The following is a 27587-nucleotide window of genomic DNA, read 5'->3' on the forward strand; positions in this document are numbered from 1 at the left end:
GCAAGAGTGTGTGTAATAGCTCATTGATTGAGTGCTCTTATGCCAAAGATGAACGGAGCTAAGCAATCTGCCAAAGCTATGGGATGTAAAAATGCATCGATAGGGGAGCATTCCGCCTTAGATGGTAGCACCCACGCAAATAGGTGTGGATGAAGCGGAAGCGAGAATGTTGGCTTGAGTAACACAAACATTGGTGAGGATCCAATGCCCCAAAAACCTAAGGATTCCTCCACAAGGTTTGTCCACAGAGGGTGAGTCAGGGCCCAAAAGGCGTACGTAGTATGAAGTGTTTATGTAATCAAATTTAGATTTGGCAATATGCATCCGATTAATAATTAAAAACAAATAATACATAAAATTTATAAAAAATCAGATACATTGTTACTATCATTATTATCACTTAGAATTGTCACGTATAAGCATAACATATTCACACTTACTAGTTATTATAAAAGCATCAACAAGTTCAAGGTTTAAGGGGATAGGGGATGGACTACCCCCGTTGTGTAGCCCCATGAAGAAAAAAAAAATATTCCTTTGGTTTTTGTCTAAGAGAAATTTTTGTTTTTAGTAAGAACTTTAAATACAAATCTTCTGTTTGACATGAAGAATTATGGCATCAAGCCCTGTGAGTTTTCTCCTCATTGTTGCTGCTAATTTGACTCTCTCACCATATATCCACCTATTAAGGTCAAGCACATATTTTTGTCCCATTGATTTTTTTTTTTTAAAAGCACATCTTCTAATGTGCTTTACCTTAAAAGAAGTTGTAATAAGTTGCACTTGCACATACTCTTTAGTTTTCGTAAGAAAAGTTGCACATAGTCTACAGGCATGGAAATCCAACCACAGCCGACAGATTGGATACATCTCCCCATGAATTTAACATACATGCATATGAGATATTCCCAATTTGTGATTGGATGCTATTTGCACTTTGGTTTCTTGCAAGAGGTCTGGAATCATCATGCTATAACTCCATATGCTCACTCCCATTCTAGAAATTTGGCTCATTTTCAATTGCGCTTTTAAAAAACATTACAACCAACGCTCACAATGCTGGACAACTCAATGCCTTGCTGACTTAGAATTTTACTAACAACACCTTCATCTCTTATAGAGATAGTGTCTTGCATATTGATTCTAACCCTACGGATAAGATACGATTCGAATCTGCTTTGCCAAAGCTATACATGAAACCAATACTGAATCTTTAGACATGGAAACTCATCATTTCTCTTTCCACCGTTTCAAAGTGTGAACTTTCTTTTCTTTTTCAATTCTCCTGTATATCTGTCTAAATACCATTAAAACCCACATCTTGCTGTCGCAGTACAAATCTCTTGAAAATGCCGTCCCAAACAACAACAGGAACCCCTTCCCAGTTTATTTACCAACACAGTAAAGGAGACAAGAAATAGCAAACAAAGTGGAAAAACAGAAAAGACTAAACCAGGAAAAAATATCAAACACAATGCAACGATTTGTTGGGATTCCGTTGAATTTGAGGCAAAGCCAACTGCTTCAGAGGGACATATCCAATCGCCAAAACTTTATTTCCACAGCTTCACGGATTTGTCATGGCTCGCAGAAGCAACCATCCCTGTCACAGGTGACTGGGCCAAAGCTGCAATAACACCTTCGTGCGCTGGAACTGTCATGCTCTTGTTCTCAGACATGTTCCACAACTCCAGCGACTGCACACCAACCAGTCATTACAGAAACAGAAATCAGTAATCCTCCAAAGTTCATAACAACGTGGGTATCCCATATACAAATTTTACAATTGATCCCATCCAAAGTTTTAATGAATGATCAGGGATCATGATGCCCTCTATGCTCATGCTTAGGATCAACACAAGAAATGCATATTCATAGCTATATCTGAATTGCTACTGTACATACAAATAGAAATTGGATTGGATCTGGGTCCCATTATATATGCATTAACTAGAACCCAATGCAGCCTCCTGTAATTTATTAGATCCACCCACTTCATGCCCTACCTTCAAGGTGATTCCGAACTAATGAATTCAATATGCAAGACAGTTAAAGTGTCCAAGTGTTACAAGTTCAAACAAGCTGCTCAATTCAGATATGAACTGGTTACTGATCGGAATGGTCCCAGTCAGTTGATAACAAATTAATTTTCCCAGTTACAGAGTATTATTAGAAGTGACCCTCCCGTTACAAAAGCAAACAAAATAATGGCATTGAAGATTCAATGCTGAAAAGGTTGGAGTCAAACGATTGCAAACAAGTATGACCCAACCAATGGAGGATAGGACACTAATCAAGCTACCCACACCACCACCACTACAATTTGGAAGGGCATTCAGAAGACTAAAGCTCATTGTTTTAAAGGCATTGCCAATAAACTGGGTAGTGGTTTCCGGCTGAGTCTTATCCTAGCCTGGTTGGATTCTTGGTGTGGTGATAGGACCTTAGCTGAATCTTATCCCAGCCTCTTCAATGCAGCCACCAATAAATAGGCACCTGTGGCTGACATATTTTCTAATGCTGGAAACAATGGCTCTTAGTCTCCCATCTTCAGAAGACATGCTTCTCCATCTCCAGCAGTTTCAGCCAATAGATTCTGAGGATAACAGAATTTAGAAGTGGGACAAGGAAGGGATTTTTTTCAGTCAAATTTATGATGCAACACCAATTTTGGGTAGGCCCACCTTCCCCACAAAGTTGTTTGGGCACGCAAAGTGCCTTCAAGGGTTGCACTTCTAGTATGGACAGCAGCTCAAAGCAAATGCCTTGCCAAAGACAAGCAAGAGAGATATCCCTATCACCTCTCCTAATTCCCTCTGCAATGCTGCACAGAAAAATGAGTATCATCTTTTTTGCATTGCCTGGTGAGCAGACTTATTTGGAACCCATTTTCTGGTCAAAATGCAACTATACTGGGTTTTTCCTAGTACCCATCTTGGGGTTCCTAAACAGCTGGAAATTGAAGGCTCATCTAGTAATGGCAGAGTTATTTGGAATATGAAGCTCTTGGCTGTATTTTTTTGGTCTATATGGATGGAGGAATAGCAGATATTTTGAACGCAAATCCACTTGAATACATGAAATCATAGACACAGTAGCAAAGACTTTTCCCTTGGGAAAAGGCATTTAAGCTATCAACTGAAGCCCTCTTTTTGTAATTAACCTTCTCACAATTCTCGGCAAAATCTCACCCCATGTACAGCCAACCAAATTAGAATTAATACAATATGCTTTTACTTTTTAAGAAAAAAACAATAAATATAGTGGTAATAGCATGGAATTACCTGGTAGCCACCAATAACCAAAAGAGTAGGATAAGCTGGATGAAAAACACAAGAGTGGAACTTGTTTGCATTGGAGCTGAGCTCGTGAATGCACTCTCCTGTACTTAATGACCATACCCTCACAGAGTCCTGACTGACAGAGGCTAACCGATCTCCAGTTGAATCCCAGCAAACAGAATGTACCTCTTTAGAATGACCCTGAAAATAAAATCAAGTTTTACATAAAAGCTACAAAAATAAGCTAATGGATGTTGTTTTTCATCAGTGCCTAGATCTGTCAATGAGCTCCCATATGTTCTGCCTAGGTATGAGCTAGTAAGGTCTTGATCTTTTAGACTACCTGTAATGCGTGTGTCAACCTGTCAGTCTCAACATCAAAGATAGATACCACGTTATCTGCTGCAGCTGCCAGTAGCTGCCCAATTCTTGGTTGAAATCTCACTTGTGCTGTACCTCCCTACTCCATAAAACAAGTAGACAACAAATAAGGACACAAAGTCACGAAGTAAACAACAATAGAATCTCTAATAATGTAAATGCACACACACACACACACACATGAATGTGATAGAGATAGAGGTTCATGGACTAGCCTTGGAAACTCGAGTGCATGAATACTGACTGATACTCCAAAAACGAATTTCATTATTTCCATCACAAGAGCAAAAAAGATCAGTCTTCTTAGGGTGGAAATCTAATGACATCACATGTGAATTGTGACCGGTATAAACATGTAGACAGAAGCTTGGCTGCAAAAAAAAAAAATGGAAGAACATGATAAAACCGTATTTTAGTGATCACATATTAGCAGTATTTAACTGGTAAAAGTAAATATAAAGAAAGCAAAATAACTGAAATGCCTGTTCAGGATATCCATAGATAATAAAAAAAATCATGTGCTGATGTTACATATGCAATGGATTTTGAAGGTAATGATTTTATTATAAACCAAATGGATGTCTAGCAGTTGGGACAAAATTTTAAACATAACCTTGTAATTAAAAGGTTAAAGGATGTCAAAAATTGTGAAATCTGGATTAGCACCTCCAATGCATCAGAAATCTATATCTATAATAGAAAGAGGAACAAGAGAAGGTAAGAGGTCTCTTACTACATTGCTCACACAAGTTCCTCTAGTCTCTCCCTTGTCCCTTCTCACATGAGTGATGGTTTTTAGTTTTCCCCATATGTTGTTTCTCCCCCTGTTATATGCCTTTTTTTCCTTCAATCCTCATCCATTTCTATTATAAATATGGATTTATTTAAAACTCATTCTTAAATCTGAGTAATTCTCCTCCAACTCTTTGAATAACAGCTGCATAATGTTGTCTTTAACTCCTTTAAGTTCGAGTAACGGCTACGTATACACAGGTCTTTGTAAATGTATCATTACAGGTAGATACATTTAGCTCTCAAATGGATATGTGAACCTCTTTTCCAGCTCTCGATCATACATTCAAGAGGATCAGGTATTCTTTTCTGAACTCCAGCTTTCTAGGGAAGCAAGGCTTCTCCCAAACCTAACCTAATTTCTATGTACATTTGTTCTGTTTTTATACGTTGAAGAAGATTGTGTATTCTTTTCTGAACTCCCAGTTTCTAGAGTAATAAGGCTTCTCCCAAACCTAACCTAATTTCTATGTACCTTTGTTCTATTTTTACTTGCAGGTTATTGATTTACCTCTCAAGTATTTTTCCTCAATCTCCCAATCATGTGCTTAAGATGATCAGGTTTAATTTTCTACTTTTGAACTATATGTATGAGTTAAGGATTCTTACATCTGCAAATGTATGATATGTTTGCATATTCAAAATAGCTACATATCAAACAGGTTGGCTAGAATTATACGTTGAGGCCAAGACCACTATTGTTTTTGTCCATTCATCTTCTTACTATTGTGCATCAGAAAGTACCATATGCACCTTCTTCAATTAAATCCATCATTTTTCTGTTTCTTGAAAACAGAGTAGAGAGAGTGACTTAGGATGCCTTCTAAGCGGGGAAAAATCCTTAGGCTGTGGTTGGTTATGGTAAAAGTTGAAGGAACATAAGAGAGAGTGAGTCTTTCTATTGACTTTCACATTTATCTAAAAAAAAATTTTTCACAGTGTAAAAGATGACATAGATGCCCTTCTTTTTCTTTCTTTTGAAAATAAATCACTTATTACTTCCTTTTTCAACTGATTTTTTGCCTTTTCTTTCATTGTTTTGCAGGGCTGGTCAGTCTTTCTATTATATGTTGAAGACCATCTACTATCAATTTTATTATCATTTTTTTTTAAATTATCAATTTTATTATGTTGGTTGTATGAGAAAATTGGGTATTGTATTATTGCATTCCATCATAGTGTACAGTTTTATTGATGAACTTAATTCTGTAGGTAGGAAATAGACTAGTTTTATCCTTTGTTCCTTCCAAACTGTTTTTTTCCTAATGTTTTGTCTTTTGACAAGGTTTAACTGTTAAGGTATATATTTAACCTTGCATATTATTGAAACATGTATGCATGCAGTTTTGTATGTGTGTGTTTTAGGTTAAGGTAAAAGTCAAAAGTGGGGACAAATCCCTAGGCTGTGTAAACACCAAGCTTTATTATTGATCACTCCAGTTTTGTCTCTTTGATGAACATTTTGCTCTAGACTAATAATATATGAGATTCTGAATATAGATTTCATTCTAATGCAATACGAGTCATAACAGAATACCATGAATGGGCTTTAAGGTGAAAGCTCTACGATGAATGAGTCATAACAAAATATCAAGACCTCTTGGAGGAGTCTTGGGGCTAAACCCTTAGGAATGGCAACGGGGAAGGACCATATTCCCCGTCTCCAACCACAACCCCCAACGGGGATAAAAATGACCCTCCATCTCCGATCCCCAACAAAGAAAATTGTTTTTAAAAAATAGATTTACTTAAAATAAGGGCATTTTTAAAATATATTTTGATATAAATAATATTATATATGCATATATTTAATATATAATTGGGGTCGGGGCAGCACAGGGAATTCACTCCCCACCCATCCCCACCAAGGCAATCTCCATCCCTGATCCGATGGGTTCGGGGAAGCCAGGTACCAGACAGGGATGGGGAAAATTGCCATCCCTATATATGAACCCTTGTTATGATTCATTCTAGAACAAAGAAATAACTGCGGTGAATTTTGGAGGTCAAATTCTGTCATAATGTTAGTAGAAAACTAAAGCCTTTACTTATGACTAAGGGCCTGTTCGTTTCCTCTTAACTCTTATCTCTTTAAGATTACAACTTTAAGAGGAAAATGGGTGTTCATTTCCTCTTATCTCTTAAAGAGGAATCTTACAACATTTTGTTTTCCAATGATACCCCCAAAATACAAACAAAAATTCTCATAAATGGAGTTAAAATGGAATTTAACAATTTTCAGAATTCATAACAATATTCTCTGCATTCAGAGTTCAGAGGAAAGAAAAGTTCATCAATACCAATATACCTTTTAATATTGCACTTTCAGATGTCAGACGTCAGAACAAACAAACAGGCCCTAAAACTCAGTTGTGAGAGAGGGGACTTTGGAGGGGGCGGGGGAGTTGCAGAGACCAGTTTTGTTCCCAATAGAAAAATGTTCCAACATGATCTGTGTCTACACATCTACGACATGGTGGGTTCCAGTTTTATGATCATGCATGTGAGAACTTAGAAGCATGTTGGGACAATTTTTCTTAGGAGCATATCCAACTCGGGCTTGCAAGTTGAAATGCATTGGGAATAGCAACCAAAGGTTACTTTAGAGTGGTTTAGATGGCATATGATGGATTCAGATTCCTACAACAAATGAGGGGTAAAGGGTGGTTTCAAGATCTATAATTGCTATACCTTATAGCAGTAAAAGGGCGGTGAAAGGCCAGCTTGCTACTGTGATTTACAGCAGCAAAATCAAGAGGAACCGAGATGACTTTGGGTCCATTAAAGTTAAGGGTTGATATGAAAGTATTTTACAGGCTAGCAGTTGATAAAATTTCAGTAACATTTAAGAATGTAGGGTGTAAAAAAAATAACACACAAGTTTAGGGCTAATTTTCTTAATGATTTTTTTTAAATTCAACAATTAACTTATGAGTCAAGTATAGCTTCAACCCAAAAGTTCAAATTATTTCAAAGTACTGTTCCTAATAATTATTATGCCAATTTTTTTCAATAATTTAAATTAATTAATCTATATCTGTTCTTTATCTTTATACATATTATCATCAATTTTTAAAGAATCCCATGCATCGCACGGGTGTCTTGCTAGTCTAATAAAGATTCAGTACACCAAAATGGTTATGGAGATCTTCTTGGGAGCAGTAAGCTCTGAAGTCGGCTAGAAAACTGAATGATAAGAAAAATGACTGGAAGCTACATTACCAAGAGCAACTTCCTTGGGGAAGCAACAGAACAAGCCATGGAGTATGACAGTTTCTTACTATTACCACAGAAGAGACAAATTTGGTATCCTACATTTTAGGCTTACAAACCAACATTGATAAATAAAGGGAAGAAAAGAGTCCAATAACTATTAAACCACAACCAAAGTCCAAATATACTAGGAAAGATCAAACATTACAGAAAGGAAAAATGGAAGTAGAAATCATTACATCTGCCGCATTCCACAGGCGCACGGTCCTATCGAACGAACATGTTGCCAGCTGAGTTGAATTTGGCCTAAAACGAACATCTGTAATTATAAGTGTGTGTTCTTCTGGAGTACTCTCTGTCTGCAGTGTGTCCATGTTCCAAAGAACAGCCTACTGACATGAAATACAGATAAGTATCCACATCATCTTTTTGCTTAGTGTTCACTCATCCTTTTACTTGTAATAAACAAGTAATTCAATGAATCAATTCTTTCAAGAGAAAAAGAGTAGCTCAATCAGTTTGACATGAAGACCCCCCCCCCAGAAAGAACAGGTAAATAAGCAGTTCCAATGTGCAACTAAGGCTGTCAATGAACTGAAAATCCAATACCCAATCGGACATATATATATATATATTTATATTTATATATCATATAAGTTAAAAATAATTATTTTTTCTTTATTTTAATATAGAGCAGTGTCAGACTAAATCCAAATCCAATCCAATCCAAAATCTGAAATATTGGACTGAGATCAGATTCAGATTTGCAATTTCAATAATCAGACCGGTTTTGTATGTAATGTATCTGGATCCGATCAGAATCTTACCTGTTTACAGCCCTATGTGCAACAGTTACTTACAATGCTTGTTTGTGCTTGTGCATTATCAATTTGTACTGATTCAAAAATTATTATAGTCCTAGAAAATGATATTAATGCCCATCCTAGCAGTGACTGCTACAGATATCAATACTTGGTCACTAGATATACAAACAAGCAGTACCTTCTTCTCATGACCAGCACTAGCCAAAAGCTTTCCATCTGAAGAGAAATGACAGCAGACAACTTTACTATTGCTTGTGCGGATACAACCAACTTCACTAAACGAAAAACCTGAAAAGGTGAATCTGATTACAGTTAGTTCCTATTAATCTGAACAATCACTTTCACAATGGATGGATAAAAAGTAAATAGCTAAATACCCTTAGAAGATTCTGTTGTATTGTGCTCTGTAGGGCTTCGTTTTACTGTACCAAATAGGTCCCTCCCATCTCCATCATCATGAGAGAGAAACGATTCCACATTATCATCCAAGGAACCCACATCACCAAAATGTTCCATATCTTCCTAAAAATATAACAGCATGATAAGAAATGAATTAGAAAGTGAGACATGAAGAGTGATTTCCGAGCTATGAGAAATAGACAGGTAACCAATATCAACATTGGATATGAAGTGATAAACACAAAACATGCTAACCCTGATGATTTTCCTACAAGTAGTTACATAGTTTATTCAATAAATTAATTGTACCATAAATTATGTAGCATATGGATAGACATCTTTTCATTCTTTCTACTTGGTTGTTAAATAAGCTAATATTATGAAGTCATATTAACAGAAAAAAGTAAGCTATCATAAATTAGGAAGTAACTCCTCTTCATGAACCGTCTGACAGATCTGCTGCTTATAATGCATGTCTGATACAAGAATAACATTATTTATACTGAATTTACTGCACTTAAATATATCTTATGTAAATCAGATAAAGTTAGAAATATACCAGCTGATTCGAAGATGATGCAAGACCAGCTGTCCCATCTGCACCATACATCATCAAGCTCTTCTGCATATTGTTAACATGCTGCAATCCACTGGTCATAGCCACTGCATCACCAGGTGTGTGAGTTGATGGAGTTGATGGTGGAGAGTTGGGTGAGGGGCCCACAGTATTTCCTGTACCAGTACTGTTAGCAGCCCCAGAAGAAGTTGGTTGTTTCCTTTTTCTGTTATTCTGTTACAGAATAAATAGCCACTAAACCAATTAGCTTAATACAGACAAGAAAGAAATATTTCTTGTAACGGCATGATCTTATTGAATCCTTTCTAAAAAGGGAGATGGAATGGGAAAAATGGTCAACAAAAAATGTTAGGCATAAATATGACACAAGTTGTGTGATGTTGGGGTTGTCTTGGAGCCCCATTTGTGCGGCTAGAAGATGTGAAATGCAGGTATGTCAGCGGAAAGCTTACAGCATAATCTTCTGCATGCTGCAAATATATGCCACCAAAATGTTCTAAAAGAAACTTAAAAGCAAAACAAGAATTTCATAGTAGAAATTTCATGTATGAGGAAGAAACTTCAGGGTGTAATGGAGCTCACGAGGTGGTGAAATGAAGGAAGATTGTAAAATCAAGGTGAAGACATTCATGGTAGAATAGATTAGAAACAGGAGCAGAAACCAGGCAGTAATGAAGATAGGTCAGTAAGGAAAGTGATGGTCTTATTAACCAGGAACATAATTTGCTGGTTCAAGGGACATTCATGAAGCAATCTAACAGAAAAGAAAGAACTGTGGAGGAATGAAGCTAACATAAGTAGTCAGAAATACATAACTAAAAGGAAAGAAAACTCAAAAGGAAGGATTGTTCAGTTGATGGAAGTATTTTCAGTAAAGAGGAAGCAAATGCTCTGTATACCAGAAAGTCAAAATTAAAGAAGTAGGGAAGCTATGTATAACACTACACAAAAGTTCATGGCAAGCATTGAGCTGATGGTGATGGCGAGCAAAGAAATGAATTAGAAAGCTGGGCACAAGGATGTTAAATATGAAGCGCAAACTTCATTCACGACTATAGCAGGGATTGCAAATGTCATAGGAACAGGAGTTGGAAAAGGCAGCAAATAAAATGGTGGCAAGCTGGAGAATAGTGGTGGGGACAATTAGAGCAGAGTTAAAAATCCCAGCAGACAGATTTCATGCCACATGGGAGAAGCAAAGCCCTATTTTTTTCTACAATTGCTGACGGAGCATGAAGCAAAGATCATTCAGTCGATTGAAAGGCCATTATTAGTAACTAAATAGTGTGTGACAGCTAATAAAGTTGATGCAAGTGCATCACAGCTGATTGAAGTATGGATATATTGCCTACCATTTAATTTCTGGTCAGTAGGGACTCTTAAGAAGCTTGCTGATCTCTGCAGAGGTTTCATTCAGATCAATGAAGACACATTGCATAATAACCTGAAGTTTGCAAGAGTATGGGTGGTGGGTGGCCGGAAAGGATCCTGAAAGCAGAAACCTCTATGTGATGAGATCAAAGTGAGTTCTCATTGATGGAGAACCTAAGGATAGAAAAATCCAAGATGTGGCATGTGGTGTCTCAGTTAATGCAGTTTTGGTTAAAGCCACTCAAAGTGCAGTAAATGAAGATGGACAGATACCTTGTATATTGCAAAAATTGCAGTAGGTTCCTTGTTAGTGCGAGATATACAACTGGTAACAGGGGACAACACCAAGTCTAAATTCTCTGCATGCCAAGGTCAGAGTCAAAAGAAAACTCTCTCAGTCAATGGGCCTATACCTACAGAGCCATAGGTGTATGAAAGAAAATCAACAGGGGCCAACACCAAGTAAAAATTCTCTGCATGAAAAGGTAAGAATCAGGAAGAAACTCTCTCAATCAATGGGCCTATACCTACAGAGGCATTGGTGTACAAAAGAAAATCAAAACAGGGAAGGTCTGTGGGGAACATGAAGGGAATGTTGAGCTGGATCATCCTTCAGTAGCCCAAGGTAATGCTCATGTTATTTCTGTTGCTCGTATAAATTCATCCAATACTGGTTTTGTATATAATCTAGAATCTCAGCCTTGGGCATCTAACTCATGGCGAGGAAGGGGAAAATAAATAGGATGACAGAAATAGTAGAGGAATTGAAAGAGTTGGAGAAGAGAGACAGGATATGAAGGATAGTTCAAGAAGTGTTTAGTGAGCTTGTTAGTGAAGAACGGTTAGAACAGGAGGAAGGTCGCACTCTACTTTGCACAGAATACACAGTAAACACAAGAAGAAAGATAGGAACAGAACCCAAAAAAAAAAAAAAAATTAAGTAGGCAGTCCAGTTAAGGAATTTGTGGGAAAAAATTGGGAGTTTAAATATAAAATGATAAGAAACTAGTCTACCAAAGAGTGGTGAACCTGGGCCCAATGGAAGAAGGAAGATGAATAAAGTGGAAAGATTGACGTGTGAGATCGAATGCAATAATGGGGGAAGGGGAGGAGGAGAGTAATATGTAGTACTGGAAGGACTTCCAAACTACAAAACTGAGGATACTGAATTTGGAATGTGGGGGTAGGAAGTGATGGAAAAAAGGAGAATAAAGGAAACAATAAGGAAAGCCAAGCCAGACATTTGTGCTATTGTAAGAATCTAAATTAGGACCTTCGGGGAAATTAATGGTAAGAAAATAAGGAGCATTTAACATTACAGGATACAGAGGTTAGCTGGTCAATGACACCATAGTGGAGAGACTCAGGAAGGATCATAACATAGTGTAATAAGGATACCTATTAATGTGTAAAGGAATTTGGTTATTTCATAGCGTCTAGTACACAGTAATCTAGAGGATGGCTTTGAGTTGGTGCTAACTAACCAAATAACCAATGTTTATGGGCCTAAATCATATATGGATTATAGAATGGGGTGCATTTTGGGAAGAGTTATCTGCAATTCTAGCTCTATGTAATGGACTGTGATGTTTAGGTGATATTATTGTCATAAGGTTCGCCATAGAGTCCAACAATCCTAACCAAAGCACAGCATAGAGAATGAGGAAATTTAATGGGTTTATTAATGGATGTGAACTGAAAGAGCCTGCCATGCTTCAAGCTGCATTTACATGGACTCGGGGACATGTTTCTGATCATTGCCCTATTGAGTTGTTGTCCTTCAACAAAGCAAGAGGTGATCATTGTCCCTTTAGATTTGAGGATATGTTAACCCACCTGAGGTTTGTAAAATACAGTTAGATAATGGTGGGAGAAGATGCAGGTGGAAGTCAACTGGGAATGATTTAAATTTGGGAAGAAATTCAAAATATTGAGAACTAAATTGAGGAATTGAAAGTTGAAACAAGGAGACCTTTGGCAATACATGAGAAAAAGATCACAATTAAACAAATTGAGGGAAGTGGACTCTTTAGAAGATCAAGGGGAGATCACTTCAAAAGAAATTACCATGAGATGGAACTTGAAGGTAGAATTTCATCGACTAGTGAGAAGAGAAAAAATTTCTTGGAGACAAAAGTAAAGAAGCTAATGGATAAAGGACGGGATGGAAATGCAAAGTACTTTCATGTAATGGTACGAGGAATTTGGGTTTCACCTTCTAGGTTGAATGGGAATTTGGGTTTCACTAGGAATCTCAGGGAGTTGGAAATCTCCTTTGTGTCTAGTTTGATGCACCTCTTGGATTCTGTAGCCCTAGATGATGAGGGTTTGGATAATCAAGGCCCTGTAAAAGAAATTTGGTGTTTGCCTATTCTCCCTAAGGTCAATGATCTTTGTTGGGAAGTCTTCCATGGAAGCATTAATACTTATGATCTACTGCAGAAGAAAATACCAAACTGGTCTTTGTCCCCTAACTGGTGTTTCTTATGTAAGTTGTATGGTGAAAGTGTGAGACTGCTTTTCATTTCTTAATCTCCTGTCCCTTTGTTTGCTATATTTGGGAAGGGTTATTTCCCTTTTTGGTTTCAAGTAGAACCCTCCTGCTAGTGTTTAGCCCGTCTGTGTTGAAATGCACAAATAGGAGAGGCAGGATTCTATGGAGGTGCACACGTGCAATGGTGATTTGGACAATATGAGAAGAATGAAACTCAAGGATTTTTGAGAAGAGGAGCAAGGAGGCATTGACAGAAATCATAACACTGAGAGGAGCAACTTAGGTGAAAACCTTGAATCTGTTCTCAGACTTTAAGTGGTAGATTTCTTCAAGAATTGAGGGGCCATAGCCGGATCCTCCTCTAGGAAACAAAAACCACTAGAGGTGTGGTCTCCCCCAACGGGCGGGTGGTTGAAATTGAACTTTGATGGTAGTAGTGTGGGCAATCCAGGTCCTTCAGGAATTGGAGGGGAGATAAGAGATGAGGGTGGTATTATATGTGCACTGTACCCAATCCCAGTTGAGCAAGGTGGTTCTGTAAGAGCAGAATTCTTAGCTGCAATTTTTGGGGTAAAGATGGCTAAAGAACTGGAATTGGGAGGTTGGTTCTTCAAGGTAATTCAAAGCTGGTAGTGGGATGGTTAAAGAAAGGTGAGGGGTTTGACAGCTTAGAAATGAATTCAGGAACTTCAAATGGCTATCAAAAGATATGACCATTCAAATAAAGTGGGTTAGGAGATCTGCTAATAGTCTGGCAGATGGCCTAGCTAAGAAAGGGATTCAAAGACAACACATATGTACTAGGCTCATTTGTAATACAGTTGAGTGGGTCTGTCCTGTAATGGGATTGACAACTTTTACACAACTTCTGGTTGTAATGTTTTCTTACTAAAGTTAATGAATGAATGGATTTTTGTGTTGCTGATAAAAAAAAAAAAATTGTAAGAGGAAGAACTCCATATAAAAGATGGAATGAGAAGATAAGATCTTCAAACAAGACTCACATTGTGCACGATACCAAGGTTTTCTCACGTCTTAAGGAGGGTACCATTGGGGCAGGCCCAACCAATAAACTTAAAAAGGTTTACACTAGAAGGGTTTTCAAACCCAAATTGCAGAGACCTGTCTTTCCTGTTAGGGATGGTCAGTTTTCGAGGGTGGTGGAAAAGAAGCCAGATCTTTTGGTAAGCCTTTCGAGGGAAGAGTCAACTAAAAGTGAAGGGACAAAGGGTGCCAGTCAGGAACCTAAGAAGATGGAGGGAGAGATGGTGTCAAAGGGGGAGGAGTCGAATGGAGCTTGGAGGTGGGGGCGACAAGCTCGGATGGTCCAAACTCAGAAGGGGAAAGAGCCAACTTTTGAGAAGATCTGGGATGTTTGAGGACGTAGGTCAGATATGGGGGCGAATTTTTGAAATGTACGTGAGATACAGAATTATGACAGCTCTTAGTATGGCACTTTCTGTTTTTGTGGGTGTTGTGATCTTTTCTTTTAATAAATTTTTATTATTACTCTTCAAAAAAATGAGAAGGGGAAGACATTCACAGAAAAGAGGGGATTGCTAGGGTTTTGTTGGAGTTCTTCAAATAAATCTATGGTCAGCCATCCCCACTGAGATGAGAATGAACAGACTAGAGTGGCCGTCAGATGGGTCCCTAGCAGATTCTCTTGAAAAGCACTTTGAGATGGATGAGGTCAAGAAAGCAATGTTTGTTCTTGAGAAACCCAAGGCCTTTAGCCCCAATGGCTTCATTATGCCCTAACAGGAATGTTGGAACATGATCAAAACTGATGTTTTTGCAGTATTTAGAGAATTTCATGATAGAGGAATCATCACCATTAGAGCAAACTCCACCTTCATGGTCTTGGTACTTAAAAAGCAAGATGCTATCCATCCTAAAGATTTCCAACCAATGAACCTTGTGGGTAGCCTATACAAAATCATTGCTAAGGTCCTACCTTGAAACTGAGAGATTTTTCCTTCATTAATATAACCATATCAAGAAGCCTTTGTTAAGGGTGGAAGATCATTGAACAAAGCTTGACTGCAAATGAATGTGTGGTAGAGAGAAGAAAATTTAGCAAGAGAGATTGGATTTGCAAATTAGATGTGGAGAAGACCTAATGATCATGTGCATTGATAACACTTATGTTATATGGCTCTCAGCAGATCTATCTCAGCCTCAAGTCATATTAAAGGCATTTGGGGAAACCCAGTCCCTCCAAGAGTTGAGGCTCTGGCCTGGCTGGTAGCCATGGACAGTGTATTGACAGTTGATCATCTGAAGTCTAGAGGTTTTAGCATGGTTAGCAGATGCTGTCTGTGTGAAGGACAAGAAGAGGATGCTACTCACTTATTCATATCTTGCAAGTTGTCAAGCTTCTTATGGAAAGTGTTCACATCTATGTTTGGGGTCTCAGGCTTTCACCCAGCTTCAACAGCTGAGATTTTCTCTACTTGGCCCAGGCTGAGTGGGAGTAAGAAGGTAAAATTGCTATGGAATTGTATCTCATTTGCAATCTGCTGGAACATTTGGAAAGAGAGAAACAGAAGGATCTTTGAAGATAAAGCTTGCAGCATGGACAAGATGGTTGCAGTTGTGGGTAGACCAGTGATAGACTGGTTGCTGATTCTTCCAGAGTTCAGTCAAGTAGAAAGAGAAGACTTTGGTTTTAGAATAGAAAAAATCCTGGATTTTCATATATGTATTGTGGAAAATGTTCTCTAATCTGAATTTTGGTCTTTGTATTCGGGTGATGACTTGTCACCTCCTGCTGTAACTTCTTTTTTCCCTTTAATAAAAATTCTAATTTTACTTCTCAAAAAAAAAAATTGATAACACTTAAATAAGGCACTGGGGAGATATGGGTGTGGGGCAACTGGCAAGATGGAGAAAATGGATCAAATGATGTATTCAATCAGTTCTATTTTATCTCGATTGGTGGAGAGGTCAAAACTTTTTTTTTCCCATTTAATGCCAAGAAAGGTTTGAGACAAGGAGGTCAATTATCTCATCTCCCTTCCTTTTCACATGGCTTGTGGATGTTTTGAGCAAGCAGCAATTGATGGAGGATAGGAAGTAGGGGAAACTGTGGTGACTCATTTAAGTTTACAGGTGATGCCAATTTGTTTTGTGAAGACTTAAGGGAGGAAGAAGCCAAGAATATGCACTTGCAAATACATTCCTTTGAGAAGATAACAAAAGTTGTCTTCTAGGAAATAACTTGGATGAGGAAGCAGCTGAGAGATATGTATCAATCCTCAGATGTATAAAAGGAAAATAGTCGGTGAGGCACTTAGGCCCACCGCTAGAAGGATACCCCAAATCCATTGCTTTTTAAGATCCAATCATGGACAGATTTTCAAGAAAGCTAGCAACTTGGAAAAGATCCTATATTTCCATGGGGGGTAGAATAACTTTAATTAGAGTAAACCAACCCTAGCAAACTTACCCATTTATTACCCACCTTTCCACCTTTAGGATTCCTATGGTGGTGGCAAAGAGATTGGACAAAATATTTTGTGGTAACCTAGAAAGACTACTTAGTTTGGTTTGCAAAATGAAAAAGGGAAATAGTCAGTGAGGTACTTAGGCCCACTGTTAGAAGGATACCCCAAATACATTGCTTTTGAAGATCCAATCATGGATAGATTTTCAAGAAAGCTAGCAACTTGGAAGAGACCCTATATTTCTGTGGGGGGTAGAATAACTTTAATTAGAGTAAACCAACCCTAGCAAACTTACCCATTTATTGCCCACCTTTCCACATTTAGGATTCCTATGGTGGTGGCAAAGAGATTGGAGAAAATATTGTGTCAACCTAGAAAGACTACTTAGTTTGGTTTGCAAAATGGAGATAGAGAGCTTAGGTTTAAGGAGGTCAAGAAAATAGATTTGGCTATTCTAGATTATGGAGATCCAAAGGATGGATAAGCTTTGGCATTTGGTGGTTAGGAACATTTATGGAGCACATCCTATTGGCTGGGATTCTGCACTATCTTTAAGAGCAATGCCAATCTCCTATGGAAAACCATTGTTGGTATCCTTTCCTCTTTTTTTAACTGCATTAGAGCCTTTGCTCAAGGAATAAAGTCAAATTCTGGGAGGACCTTGGGTGGGGGGATAGACCACTTAAAGAGTTCTTCCTTGTTTTTATACCCTACCATCCTTTAAAACTTTGCCCATCTCTCATTTGTATAGAAGAAGATTGAAGGAGTCTGAAGTACCTTCTACTTACTCCTTAATCACCTAGAGGGTGTTTTTCTTGATCCCTCCAAGGTTAATGATAGAATTTGGACTCTAACTCCTTCCAGAATCTTTTATGCTTCCTTTTTCACTGCCCTTCCACAAACCTTTTCCGTCAAGGAAATTTAGATTGGACCATTGCAACCTAAGCTGAAGGCCTTTGTTGGGAAGTGTTTCACTTGAAAACTAACTCTAGCTAGAATCTTCAAAGGAAATAACCAAGATGGTGCTTATCTCATCATGTTTGCCTTTTATGTTTTGCAGATGGGGAAACAACTAACTACTTGCTAATCTCCCATCTTTTGCAACTGGAATTTAGGAATGGTTCTCTGCTCTATTTGGTTGTAGGTGGTCTCCACATGGATGTAATGGGTTGTTTCAACCCAACATCTTTAGCCTCAAAGGGAAAAAGTTCTTATCCATCAAGAAAAAAGGGCAAAATTTCTTTGGAGATGCACAACAGCAGCCATCTTATGAATGATTTGGGAAGAGAGAAATGACAGATTATTAAATGATACAGAGAGGTCCAAAAATGCCATCATTGGTTATATCTCAATTAGGGTGGCACATTTGGTCAAAACTTTGAGACATTTGACTTCTTTTCTATTAAAGATATCATTAGAAGATGGACTTGGGTGGCAAATTCTTCTATAGCAAGACCTCTCATATCAGCCCAATGGTCTCATCCTGCAGAGTATAGGACCAAGATGAATTATGATGGACGCAGTAGAGACATTCCAGGCCCAACAGGTATAAGAGCAGCATCCAAGGACTCCTATGGGAATACTTTGGCCATCTATTCAGCACCATTTGGTCAAGGTAATCCCATACTAGCAAAAATTACAACAGCAGTACAAGCGCTTAGGGTGGCCAAAGCCTGCATATAAAAAATCTGATAATGGAAGGGGATTCAAAGGTGGTAATTCAATGGATCAAGAATCAAATTTTCTTCCATGAGTTTATCAGTCGGCCACTTGCTTAGCAGATGCATTGGCAAAAACAAGGGATAGATAGACAAGAGATATTTTGGGACTTTTAAGGGAAACAGTGATGTAAAAAATTAAATGAAATAGTGGAATCATGATGGGGAGAGTTTTATGCTGGCTTCTATGTTTGGGGATGTTTAAGAATACTTACATATGCTGATTCTTCTTATTATCTAATAAAAGTTTCTGTTATCAATCAAAAAAAGGCATGATCTCATAGGGCCTTTCACACACCTCTACTTTCTTACAATTTTTTAAGTTACTTGTATCATCTGAACAGACAGTCTGATAGTTAAGCATGATGGATGGAAATTTTGAAAAGACATAGAAAATTCAAATATGTAGGAATATGATGAAGTAGGTTCTAAAGATCCTACTGGTAATTGCTGCCAAAAAGAGAACCTAATCTTGATATGCAGAAATTAAACCGTCTCTAAAAATATTTTCTTTATCTATATGAATAACACAACCTGTTGCAGTTGCTGCTGTTGGAGCTGGTCCTGCTGTTGTTGAGAGGAGGACTGTTGCATCTGAGGCATTTTCATCTGTTTAAACCAACCAAAGGCTCAGATATCAAGAAAAAAAGAACCTCATACCAATTAAAATGCAAATTGCTAGACCAATTCCCTCCCTCCCTTTCCCACTTAATGTTGGATGGTTACACAAAATTTCAATATCTAACAACGAAAATTCAAGTTCAACAATTTAGGAGTAAGAGATCGCAATTTATAAATAAGGGATCCTTCAAATGTATAGTCTTACATATTTGAACATTATTACTTTACACCTTTTCTATTGGTTATATGAATATATGTTCTTTTCCTCCTGCCATTCACATTTACTGGTGCAGACATGAAAAAAGAGGAAGAATCATGAAAATTAGGTCAAGTTTCTATATATGTTTATCTTTTTTTTTTTTGATCAATAACACTTTCATTAATTCATCAATAGAAAATTTACAAGTGGAAGACAAACACACTTATCTTCCAAGAGTCACAAAGAACTTCAAGAAATGAAAAAAGAAAATACAAAGATACAAAGGCACTAACGTTACAGCTTAGCCCAAAACAAAGAATCCCTTTCTGCCCCTTGTTTTGCTAAACCGTCAGCTAGGGAATTAGCTTATCTTTTAATCCAACATGTCTTAACTTCCATCTCCCGCACCAGCCATTTGAATTACCTCTTCTCATTATTATACTTCCATAAATCATTTTGATCTTTAGTCAGCCACCCTATCACCACCTCTGAATCCCCTTCAATTATAAGTTTCTTGATGTTCAATTCCTTAGCTTTCCAGGCTCCTTCCATAACTGCACATATCTCAGCTCTAAGGGAGTCACCCACTCCAATTGGGCCTGAGAACATAGTAGAGATGACCCCATTTTCATCTCTAAAAACACCCCCAATCCCCGATTGTCCCGGGTTTCCCCTACTGCATCCATCAAAGTTTAATTTCAAGAATCCACTAGGTGGGGGGTCCAAGCCACACTCATTACTGACTTAGTCTACATGCAATTTGCAATTTCACCCCACTTCCTCAACATGTCATCCACAGTGTAATCTGTGAATATTTCAAAAGATTTCAGCCACTATACCACCCTAAAATGTATGATAGCCCTCAGATCTGTTGTTCCTCTCTGAGTTTATGAGAATATCCTGGAGTTTCTTTCTTCCCACAGTGTCCAACATACTGCAGCCCTTAGTCCTCTCCACATTGTCCTTCCCCTTTTTAACCGCCACCTGAAAAAGGAAGGTGAGAAAAGGCCCTGCATGTCTGATGGGGGATTCCAGCTGCATCCAAATAAGGAGAAAGCCCAATCCCACAATGACCTCGCGAAGTGGCAAGACACCATTAGGTGAAAACCAATCTCCCCATCTGCTTTACACAGAACACACCACTGAGGTGACAAGCAAGTATTGGGTCTCTTCTTTTGGAGTAGATCACCAGTGTTGATTCTTTCCAGATAGGCATCCCAACAAAAACTACCAACCCTAGGAGGTATAGCTCTGCACCAAACCTCACCAACAGGGAAAGGGGACAAGGTAGGATTAGTGGACTGACTTAAGACTTTGAAGAACGAAGCACAAGAGAAAATTCCATTGGGGGTAGGTGTCCAAATTCTAGAATCCGCCCTAGTGGGGTCTAAGACAACGTTATCAAGAAGTGCAAGAAAACTAGAAATACAGTCGAAGTCTGAGTCCCTCAAATCCCTTCTTAGACCCAAGTTCCACCCAATCCCAGAAGTGGAAGAGGACGGGGTGGTGAAAGACGAGATCGGCTCATTTTTCAAATCAGAAAGAGCATACAAAGACGGAAACTGATCCTTTAGAGGGGCGCTCCCCACCCAGGTTTGTTCCCAAAATTTTATGGAGTTACCGGAATTCAAGTCATACCTGATATTAGGAATGAAAACTAGTAGCAGGTCATGAATGGCTTTCCAAGGAGAATTGCTTGTGATCCTAGCTCTGATTCCAGCGTCCCATCCATTGTGCTCCAGCCCATGAATACTTGCCACTATTCTAGCCCATAGCTTATCCTTCTCCATAGAAAACCTCCACAACCACTTCCCCAGCAGAGTCATATTCCTTCTCTTAATACTCCCAAGCCCCAAACCACCACACGACTTACTCCTACACACTATCTCCCAGCTAACTCTATGATCCCTCTTCTCTTCTCCCAGCTCCCACAGAAAATCTCTCATTACCTTTTCTAATCTGTTAGCAATCTTCACTAGGATTTTAAACACCGACATGAAAAAGATGGGTAAGTTAGCAAGCATGGCCTTAATTAGTGTAATTCTCCCACCAAGAGAGAGGTAGTTCTTTTTCTAGGATACCAATCTTTTTTCAAACCTTTCCATCACCGGGTTCCAGAAACTCTCTCTTGGGATTATCACCTAATGGTAATCCTAAGTAGTTCAGAGGCCACCCCAAAACTTCACACCCCAGCACTTCAGCACTCTCCCTGATCTCTCCCTCCTCCAAATTCACCCCCACTACACAGCTTTTCCCAAGGTTAACCTTCAAATTAGACATTTGCTCAAACAGTTGTATCACCGACTTTAAGTTCCCGATAAACCTCACATTACCACCTTCACAAAACAGAATCGTGTCATCAGCAAACTGTAAGTGAGTGAGGGGGGTTTCCACCCTCCCAACCCTCCAGCCTCTAATGAGCCCCCTAGAATCTGCTCTGTGAATCAGTTTCCCCAAAACCTCCGCAGTTAAAATGAACAAGAAAGGAGAAAGGGGGTCTCCTTGTCTTATACCCCTACTGGCTGGAAAGAAATCTACCACTGTCCCATTCACTAGCACTGAAATAATGACAGTTCCGGACACAGACCATGATCCACTTACACCATCTAACCCCAAACCCGAATTTAGTTAAAACTTTCCTCAAGAACTCCCAGTCCACCAAGTCATAAACCTTTTCCAAGTCCAGCTTACAGACCACTCCCTTCTTCTTATCCCTCTTAAAGTTCTCCACACTCTCATTAGCAATTAAAATCTGGTCTGTAATTTGTCTTCCTCTCACAAAAGCTCCTTGATAGTGTGCAATGATATCTGGCAGTACCTTCTTCAGCCTCAAAGACAACACTTTTGCAATGATCTTATACAAGCTATTAACCAAGCTTATTGGCCTAAAATCCTTCGGGTGGGATGCATCTTTCTGTTTTGGAATATTCTATATATGTTTATCTTGCTAAATTAGGTCAAGAATCATGAATTTATTTTTATTTTTCAAAAATATAATGTTAGATTTTTCTAATTTTGGTAAATGCAAGTTTCCTAAGCTTTACTTTCTAGTTTCTTGGTGTCAAAGGAATTGACTTAATTATCATCATAAAGAGTCATAATAGTTTAAAGGGTCTTATTACAGCAAAGTCTTTAGAAATTAAAGATGTTGAAAATGTATATCCATCACCTTTTGTCAGGCTTCTTGTAGTCAAAACTTGTATGGCTATAAAAATGAGAAACACTAGCTGAAAATCTGAAAATCTGAAACTTCTTTCAGATCTAAATCATATAAGAAATAAAGTTCACATATAGATACATGCATCATAAATGCTAACCTTCATAAGATAATCTGCCTGATCCTGGGAAGGTACTCTGACCTTTGGTGAACTTGACTGCAGCGGAGAGCCTATAGATCCATCGGTTCCTGCAAGTTGTCCATCTTTTGTGTTCAAGTTTCCCCTAGGTAAAACCCTGAATCTTCGGGGATCCATATCTCCATAGTTAGGGGAAGTACCAAGATTGCCTTGTGCCTGAGCCTGGGCTAGAAGCTGCTGTTGTTGTTGTGGTGTCAAAAGCTGAAATTGGTTTGTGGTCTGTAGAAAAGGCTTCTGCACTTGCGCACCTAAAGCCGGTCGTAGTTGGTCAATACCCTACATAATTTGGTAATAACCATAGTCAGAAGGTCAAATAACCAAATTAGAAATATACTTAGTATAATCAGGGAAGGTATACTTCAACATCTAACTTACTGTTAGGGGCCAACCCTTCAATGGTAAAGCACTGACACCTTGGTTCAATCCTAAAAAGAAAGAGGAGAAATCATAAGAAACATTCTGTCATAGTTTAATAAATAAAAAAATGATTTCAAAATCCACCTATTGGTTTCAGAGCTTAGTCTGGGATGCCAAAAAATACAGCCAAAGCTTAATGCCAACACCTAAATCTGGTCTTAAACAAATAGAACAAATCAACAAAATTTTCAATATGAAAACCAAGGAATGAAACCATCATTTCAGCCATCCAATTCATGGATATCTGACGTCTCATAAAAAAATCTAAATATCTTACATATATCAAAATTGATAGCAAAACCTGTAAGTTGCATTCAGAACCAAGGTAGCTCATATTACAAATGAAATATAAAATATGACATCACAATACAACCAGAAAGTTGATACAATTCCAACTCCAGTACCACTGATACATAGCAACCAAATCTTATGAGGAATGCAAATAAATGGACAAAATGAATTAACAGAGTGGGAATAGTTTCTTGAAACTATCATTCAACATTGCAAGGAATAAGTCAATCAAAAGTGTGCACCAAATAAAAGAAAATAATTTGGGTCATATGACAGCGAAGAGGCATCAGTTCACCATAATGGAAATCCAAACAATGCACCAAATCAACAGCCAGACACATTGATGAATTATCATCAGTGGAGACAGACCATGATCATTGTCATTGTACTTCCTCATATCAAATTCAGAAAGAGAAGCGTCAAGTTATCCTTTGAGGTAGAGTGAAAGGGCTAAAGTTCCATATCTAGAGTTAGCCCCAACATCTAATGACCATGTGATAACGGCATGTCACTCTCACCATTTCTAATCATAAAGGCAGCATGATTATAAATACTTGAAAGAAGATAAACAAAGGAGAACACAGAATTGGAAACTAGTGGTGTGCAAAAAAAGATGAGAAATTCTACAGAAAACAAGCAACAAAAAAATAGAGGGAGATCAGGAATAAGGAAAAACATCCAAACAACTTACAGAAAAGACTAACACCATCTATCTTTTGGGGAGGAGGTGTCAAGGTGTTGCTTGGTGTCAAAGAATAGTCATAGGTTTTTTACCCCAATTCACTGACAAAGGAGACTGGTTTGCAGAACAAAGATGCTGCAGAATCAGTTCGAAAACTTGTGCCTATAAATATGACAAGGTGCCGCATCTCCTTGTCAGGGACCAACACCTTTGTGGATGAATCAATGTTTTCAACCCACCGTTGACCCAGATGGTTGAACCATCCAAACTGTCACTCAATCCATTCTTCGGGTCCGCTTTTCCTAAAACCCGAAAATTGATAAAAAACCATTGAATTGATCAGAGACTTTCCAACCCTGGCGGTTGAACTGTTCAACCCAGTCACAGGTTACAAAGGAGACTGGTTTGGATCTTTGGGGAGGAGGTGTCAAGGTGTTGCTTGGTGTCAAAGAATAGTCATAGGTTTTTTACCCCAATTCACTGACAAAGGAGACTGGTTTGCAGAACAAAGATGCTGCAGAATCAGTTTGAAAACTTGTGCCTATAAATATGACAAGGTGCTGCATCTCCTTGTCAGGGACCAACACCTTTGTGGATGGATCAGTGTTTTCAACCCACTGTTGACCCAGATGGTTGAACCATCCAAACTGTCACTCAATCCATTCTTTGGGTCCGCTTTTCCTAAAACCCGGAAATTGATAAAAAACCATTGACTTGATCAGAAACCTGCCAACCCTGGCGGTTGAACTGTTCAACCCGGTCACAGGTTACAACTCACAATGTATTGAAAACTTCCGGAGGCCATAACTTTGCGCTCAGTTGTCCAATTGGGATGATCTTTTTTATGTTGGCCACAAGGTTCAAAATATCAATACAGGGCGATATGCCAGTAGGGTGTATCGGTACTGTTTTTTTGTTTTTTTGTTTTTTTATATTTTTTCAAATCTGGTTCAGAGGGGCCGGTTTAAGGCCGGTCTACCCCCTGAACCACTCGCTGGCCTGAAACACCCCCTGTAGGGGCGTATCGGGAAGGCTCCGATACGATATGTATCGAAATTTTGAACCTTGGTTGGCCATAAATTTCTAAACCCCCCCCCTCCTTTTGGCCTCAAATCCCAATTTATAGCTTTTTTTTATTATAGAAATTAAAAAATTGAAATAAAAAATATAAATTAGACCTAATATAAACCATATATATACATATAATTATACATTATGTAAATGATATAATGCACACACATGTATATATGTATACATCCCAGTAATTTCTAATTACATGAAGGACCTTTGACCACCCAACCTCTAAGATACAACTTATTCATATCTAAATCATAGGGTCAATCCATGCAAAACTCATAGTTCACTCTCAATTTCTCCATGCAAGAATTACAAATTTTATTCTAGAGAATCAAGTAAACATACCTGCACTGGCTAGTCCAGTTTTTGGTTGCATAATTCCTTGTCCATAGATTGATGAAGGATCCATAGGCATAGATCTTTGAGTTACACCCAAGTTCACTTCACCCTTAATGTCCTATAATGCCAAAACATTTTCTACAATTCAGACACTGTGGCAGCAGATGTACAAAATCTAAAAAAGGAAAAAAAAAACAGCAAAAGGAATAAGGCATAGTTCAAGTGGTTACAGTGGTCTGCTGAGTTCGTGCCTGCATTTGTTGCAATGCTGCAGACACACCTCCCGAATTACCTTGGACCAATGGGCTGTGTCAGCAATAAGAGTAAGTAAAATGAACAATGTACCAACAATTCAAGGAAACAGGCAGACATAAGAACATACACAGAAGAAAAGGTCTATGACTAAGTTATTACCCTGCATGATTAGTTGCTGATTTTAAAAGGGCCATCCTACTAGCATCAATAAATTGTGGGGATGTTTCTGCATCCATGGAGTGAGGATGTTTCATCCTTTCTTCATACATTTTTGCAGCCAAAACAGTGGCTGTAGACTGACCCAGCATTCCCTCAGAGTTCATAGGATTTATCGGACCCCCAAGAGTAGGACCATCCCTGCGTTGCAACTGAGCATGGCGTTGCTGCATGAGCTGCAACTGCTGCATTTGAAGCTGTTGTTGATGCTCTCTTGCTTTCATTTGTTGTGCCTATGTATCATGAAGAAATTCTGGGAAGGTTCAGTTAACCACTTCCCTAAAATATTCCAATAAAATTATCCCATTAAGGAGGGCACAAAAATAACTGCTATAGTGCTATATTTATAAAGGAACCTCTATATATGCTGCAGCAACCTCAGAATGCTTCTCATTTGTCCTTGCAATAAAGATGTCCCAAAACACAGACCACCATTCAAACAGAAATCCTCCAGGTGCATCAATTGCTGCACTTTCAAGCCACGAGTTAGATACAAGGTTGGCTAGAAAGACTTCAATTCATCTATTTGATCCTATCTAGAAGACCCAGTTTGATCACGAAAGAATCTTGAAATATAAAGTAATAGTTAGTCAAGCATCAGATAACATTATTACCTACTGGATCTGCAGCGACTTTTCCTTCGGACATAAAAGCCTTTGCAGAGGCATGCAAATTTCTTTTTAACAGATAATCGTAAATATAAACATCAAGCCTAGTATGTAAACCAAAAAGACGATCAGAACAACAATTGTTTTCTAATATTAATGACAATGAAGCAAAGAAAAACAAAATTTGCTAAGAATTTAACAGGAAAAATGGAAAAACTAGAACGGTGCAATACATCTTATCTGCTTCCCAGTTGCTCTGTGCCATGGTTAGGTTCCAATACTGGCAAAAGAAACATAAAAAGGAAACTGAAGAACCGACTGGTAGCTGCAACGGTCACAATTAACCCATATAATCAGGTATTTTGTGTTAGTGATCTCGTAAAGAATAATTCAAGCCACTTCAATCCAGAGAAAGAAATATATTGACCAGAGTCGGGATAGAAACTTGGTAAAAAGATGATCAAAAAGACCTGCTTTCGAAAAATCTCACCTCAGATCCTACTTTCCAGACGGATCAAAGACTACATTACTGATCCTGGTTTCAACGCAAACTTGATCTCCATATCTCACAGCCTAATTACAACTTGAGCAACTAAAACAACCACCAACTTAACCAAAACAAAGAAGGGATTGAAACAGAAGGCTATGATCTTCAAAACCAAGTCCAAGAATCATCTCCCCGAGCAACAGCACCGATCCAAACTCAAACCCAGACTGCACAGACGGTTCAAATTGTCGAATTTTTTCAATAAAGATCAGAAACTTTGCAGCTTAACAGTAAGCGAGAACTCTTTCGAAGTAAACACTTTATATTAATCTAGCAAGGACTTAGGGTTTTCTGATCATCAGAAGTGAGAGCATAACTCAAGTAGAACAGCTCGACCTTTAACGAAGGGAAACAAAAAATCTCTGTGCGCTTCACCGCCTCGAGAGAAATCGAAAATCAAAAAACAGTCTTCTCGCCACCGAACTCGTGATCAAATATCCGAAGCTAAGGCTCGGTTTCCGAAGCTGTGATGTTTTCGCT

The 27587-nt window shown here is 38.3% G+C and overlaps 1 protein-coding gene across 7 annotated transcripts; it reads right to left on the bottom strand.

The window, feature by feature from the left end:
* Positions 1 to 1233: 1233 nt before the first annotated feature.
* Positions 1234 to 27488, bottom strand: LOC104589376 (transcriptional corepressor LEUNIG_HOMOLOG-like). 7 transcript variants are annotated; one of them, XM_010247679.3, is made up of 19 exons: positions 27051 to 27488; positions 26794 to 26885; positions 26567 to 26664; positions 26309 to 26418; positions 25896 to 26185; positions 25712 to 25787; positions 25488 to 25599; positions 23051 to 23100; positions 22816 to 22951; positions 22679 to 22725; positions 19034 to 19108; positions 9450 to 9680; positions 8869 to 9013; positions 8670 to 8779; positions 7907 to 8056; positions 3878 to 4033; positions 3625 to 3741; positions 3285 to 3482; positions 1234 to 1697 (listed from the first exon to the last, which is right to left on the bottom strand). In XM_010247679.3, exons 2-19 carry the CDS (start codon positions 26823 to 26825, stop codon positions 1554 to 1556), a joined length of 2277 nt encoding a protein of 758 aa, XP_010245981.1. In that variant the 5' UTR covers positions 26826 to 26885; positions 27051 to 27488; the 3' UTR covers positions 1234 to 1553. The 7 variants fall into 7 exon arrangements, with proteins under 7 accessions (XP_010245981.1, XP_010245980.1, XP_088752121.1 ...); XM_010247678.3 differs by having other exon boundaries at positions 22637 to 22725; XM_088895995.1 differs by lacking the exon at positions 19034 to 19108 and having other exon boundaries at positions 22637 to 22725.
* Between the last annotated feature and the right edge of the window lie 99 nt (positions 27489 to 27587).

This window comes from Nelumbo nucifera, chromosome 1, assembly GCF_055504915.1.
Source record: "Nelumbo nucifera cultivar China Antique chromosome 1, China Antique-T2T, whole genome shotgun sequence".
In the NCBI taxonomy this organism is placed as follows: domain Eukaryota; kingdom Viridiplantae; phylum Streptophyta; class Magnoliopsida; order Proteales; family Nelumbonaceae; genus Nelumbo; species Nelumbo nucifera.

Bases quoted from the DNA above. Each gene is read 5' to 3' on its own strand.
- LOC104589376 (XM_010247676.3), bottom strand. From the start codon at position 26,825: ATGGCACAGAGCAACTGGGAAGCAGATAAGAT. The intron at 26,186-26,308 runs GTTCCTTTATAA...CATGATACATAG, and splicing joins TTGCTGCAGCATATATAGAG to GCACAACAAATGAAAGCAAG. The intron at 3,483-3,624 runs GTAGTCTAAAAG...TTTTATTTTCAG, and splicing joins GGTTGACACACGCATTACAG to GGTCATTCTAAAGAGGTACA.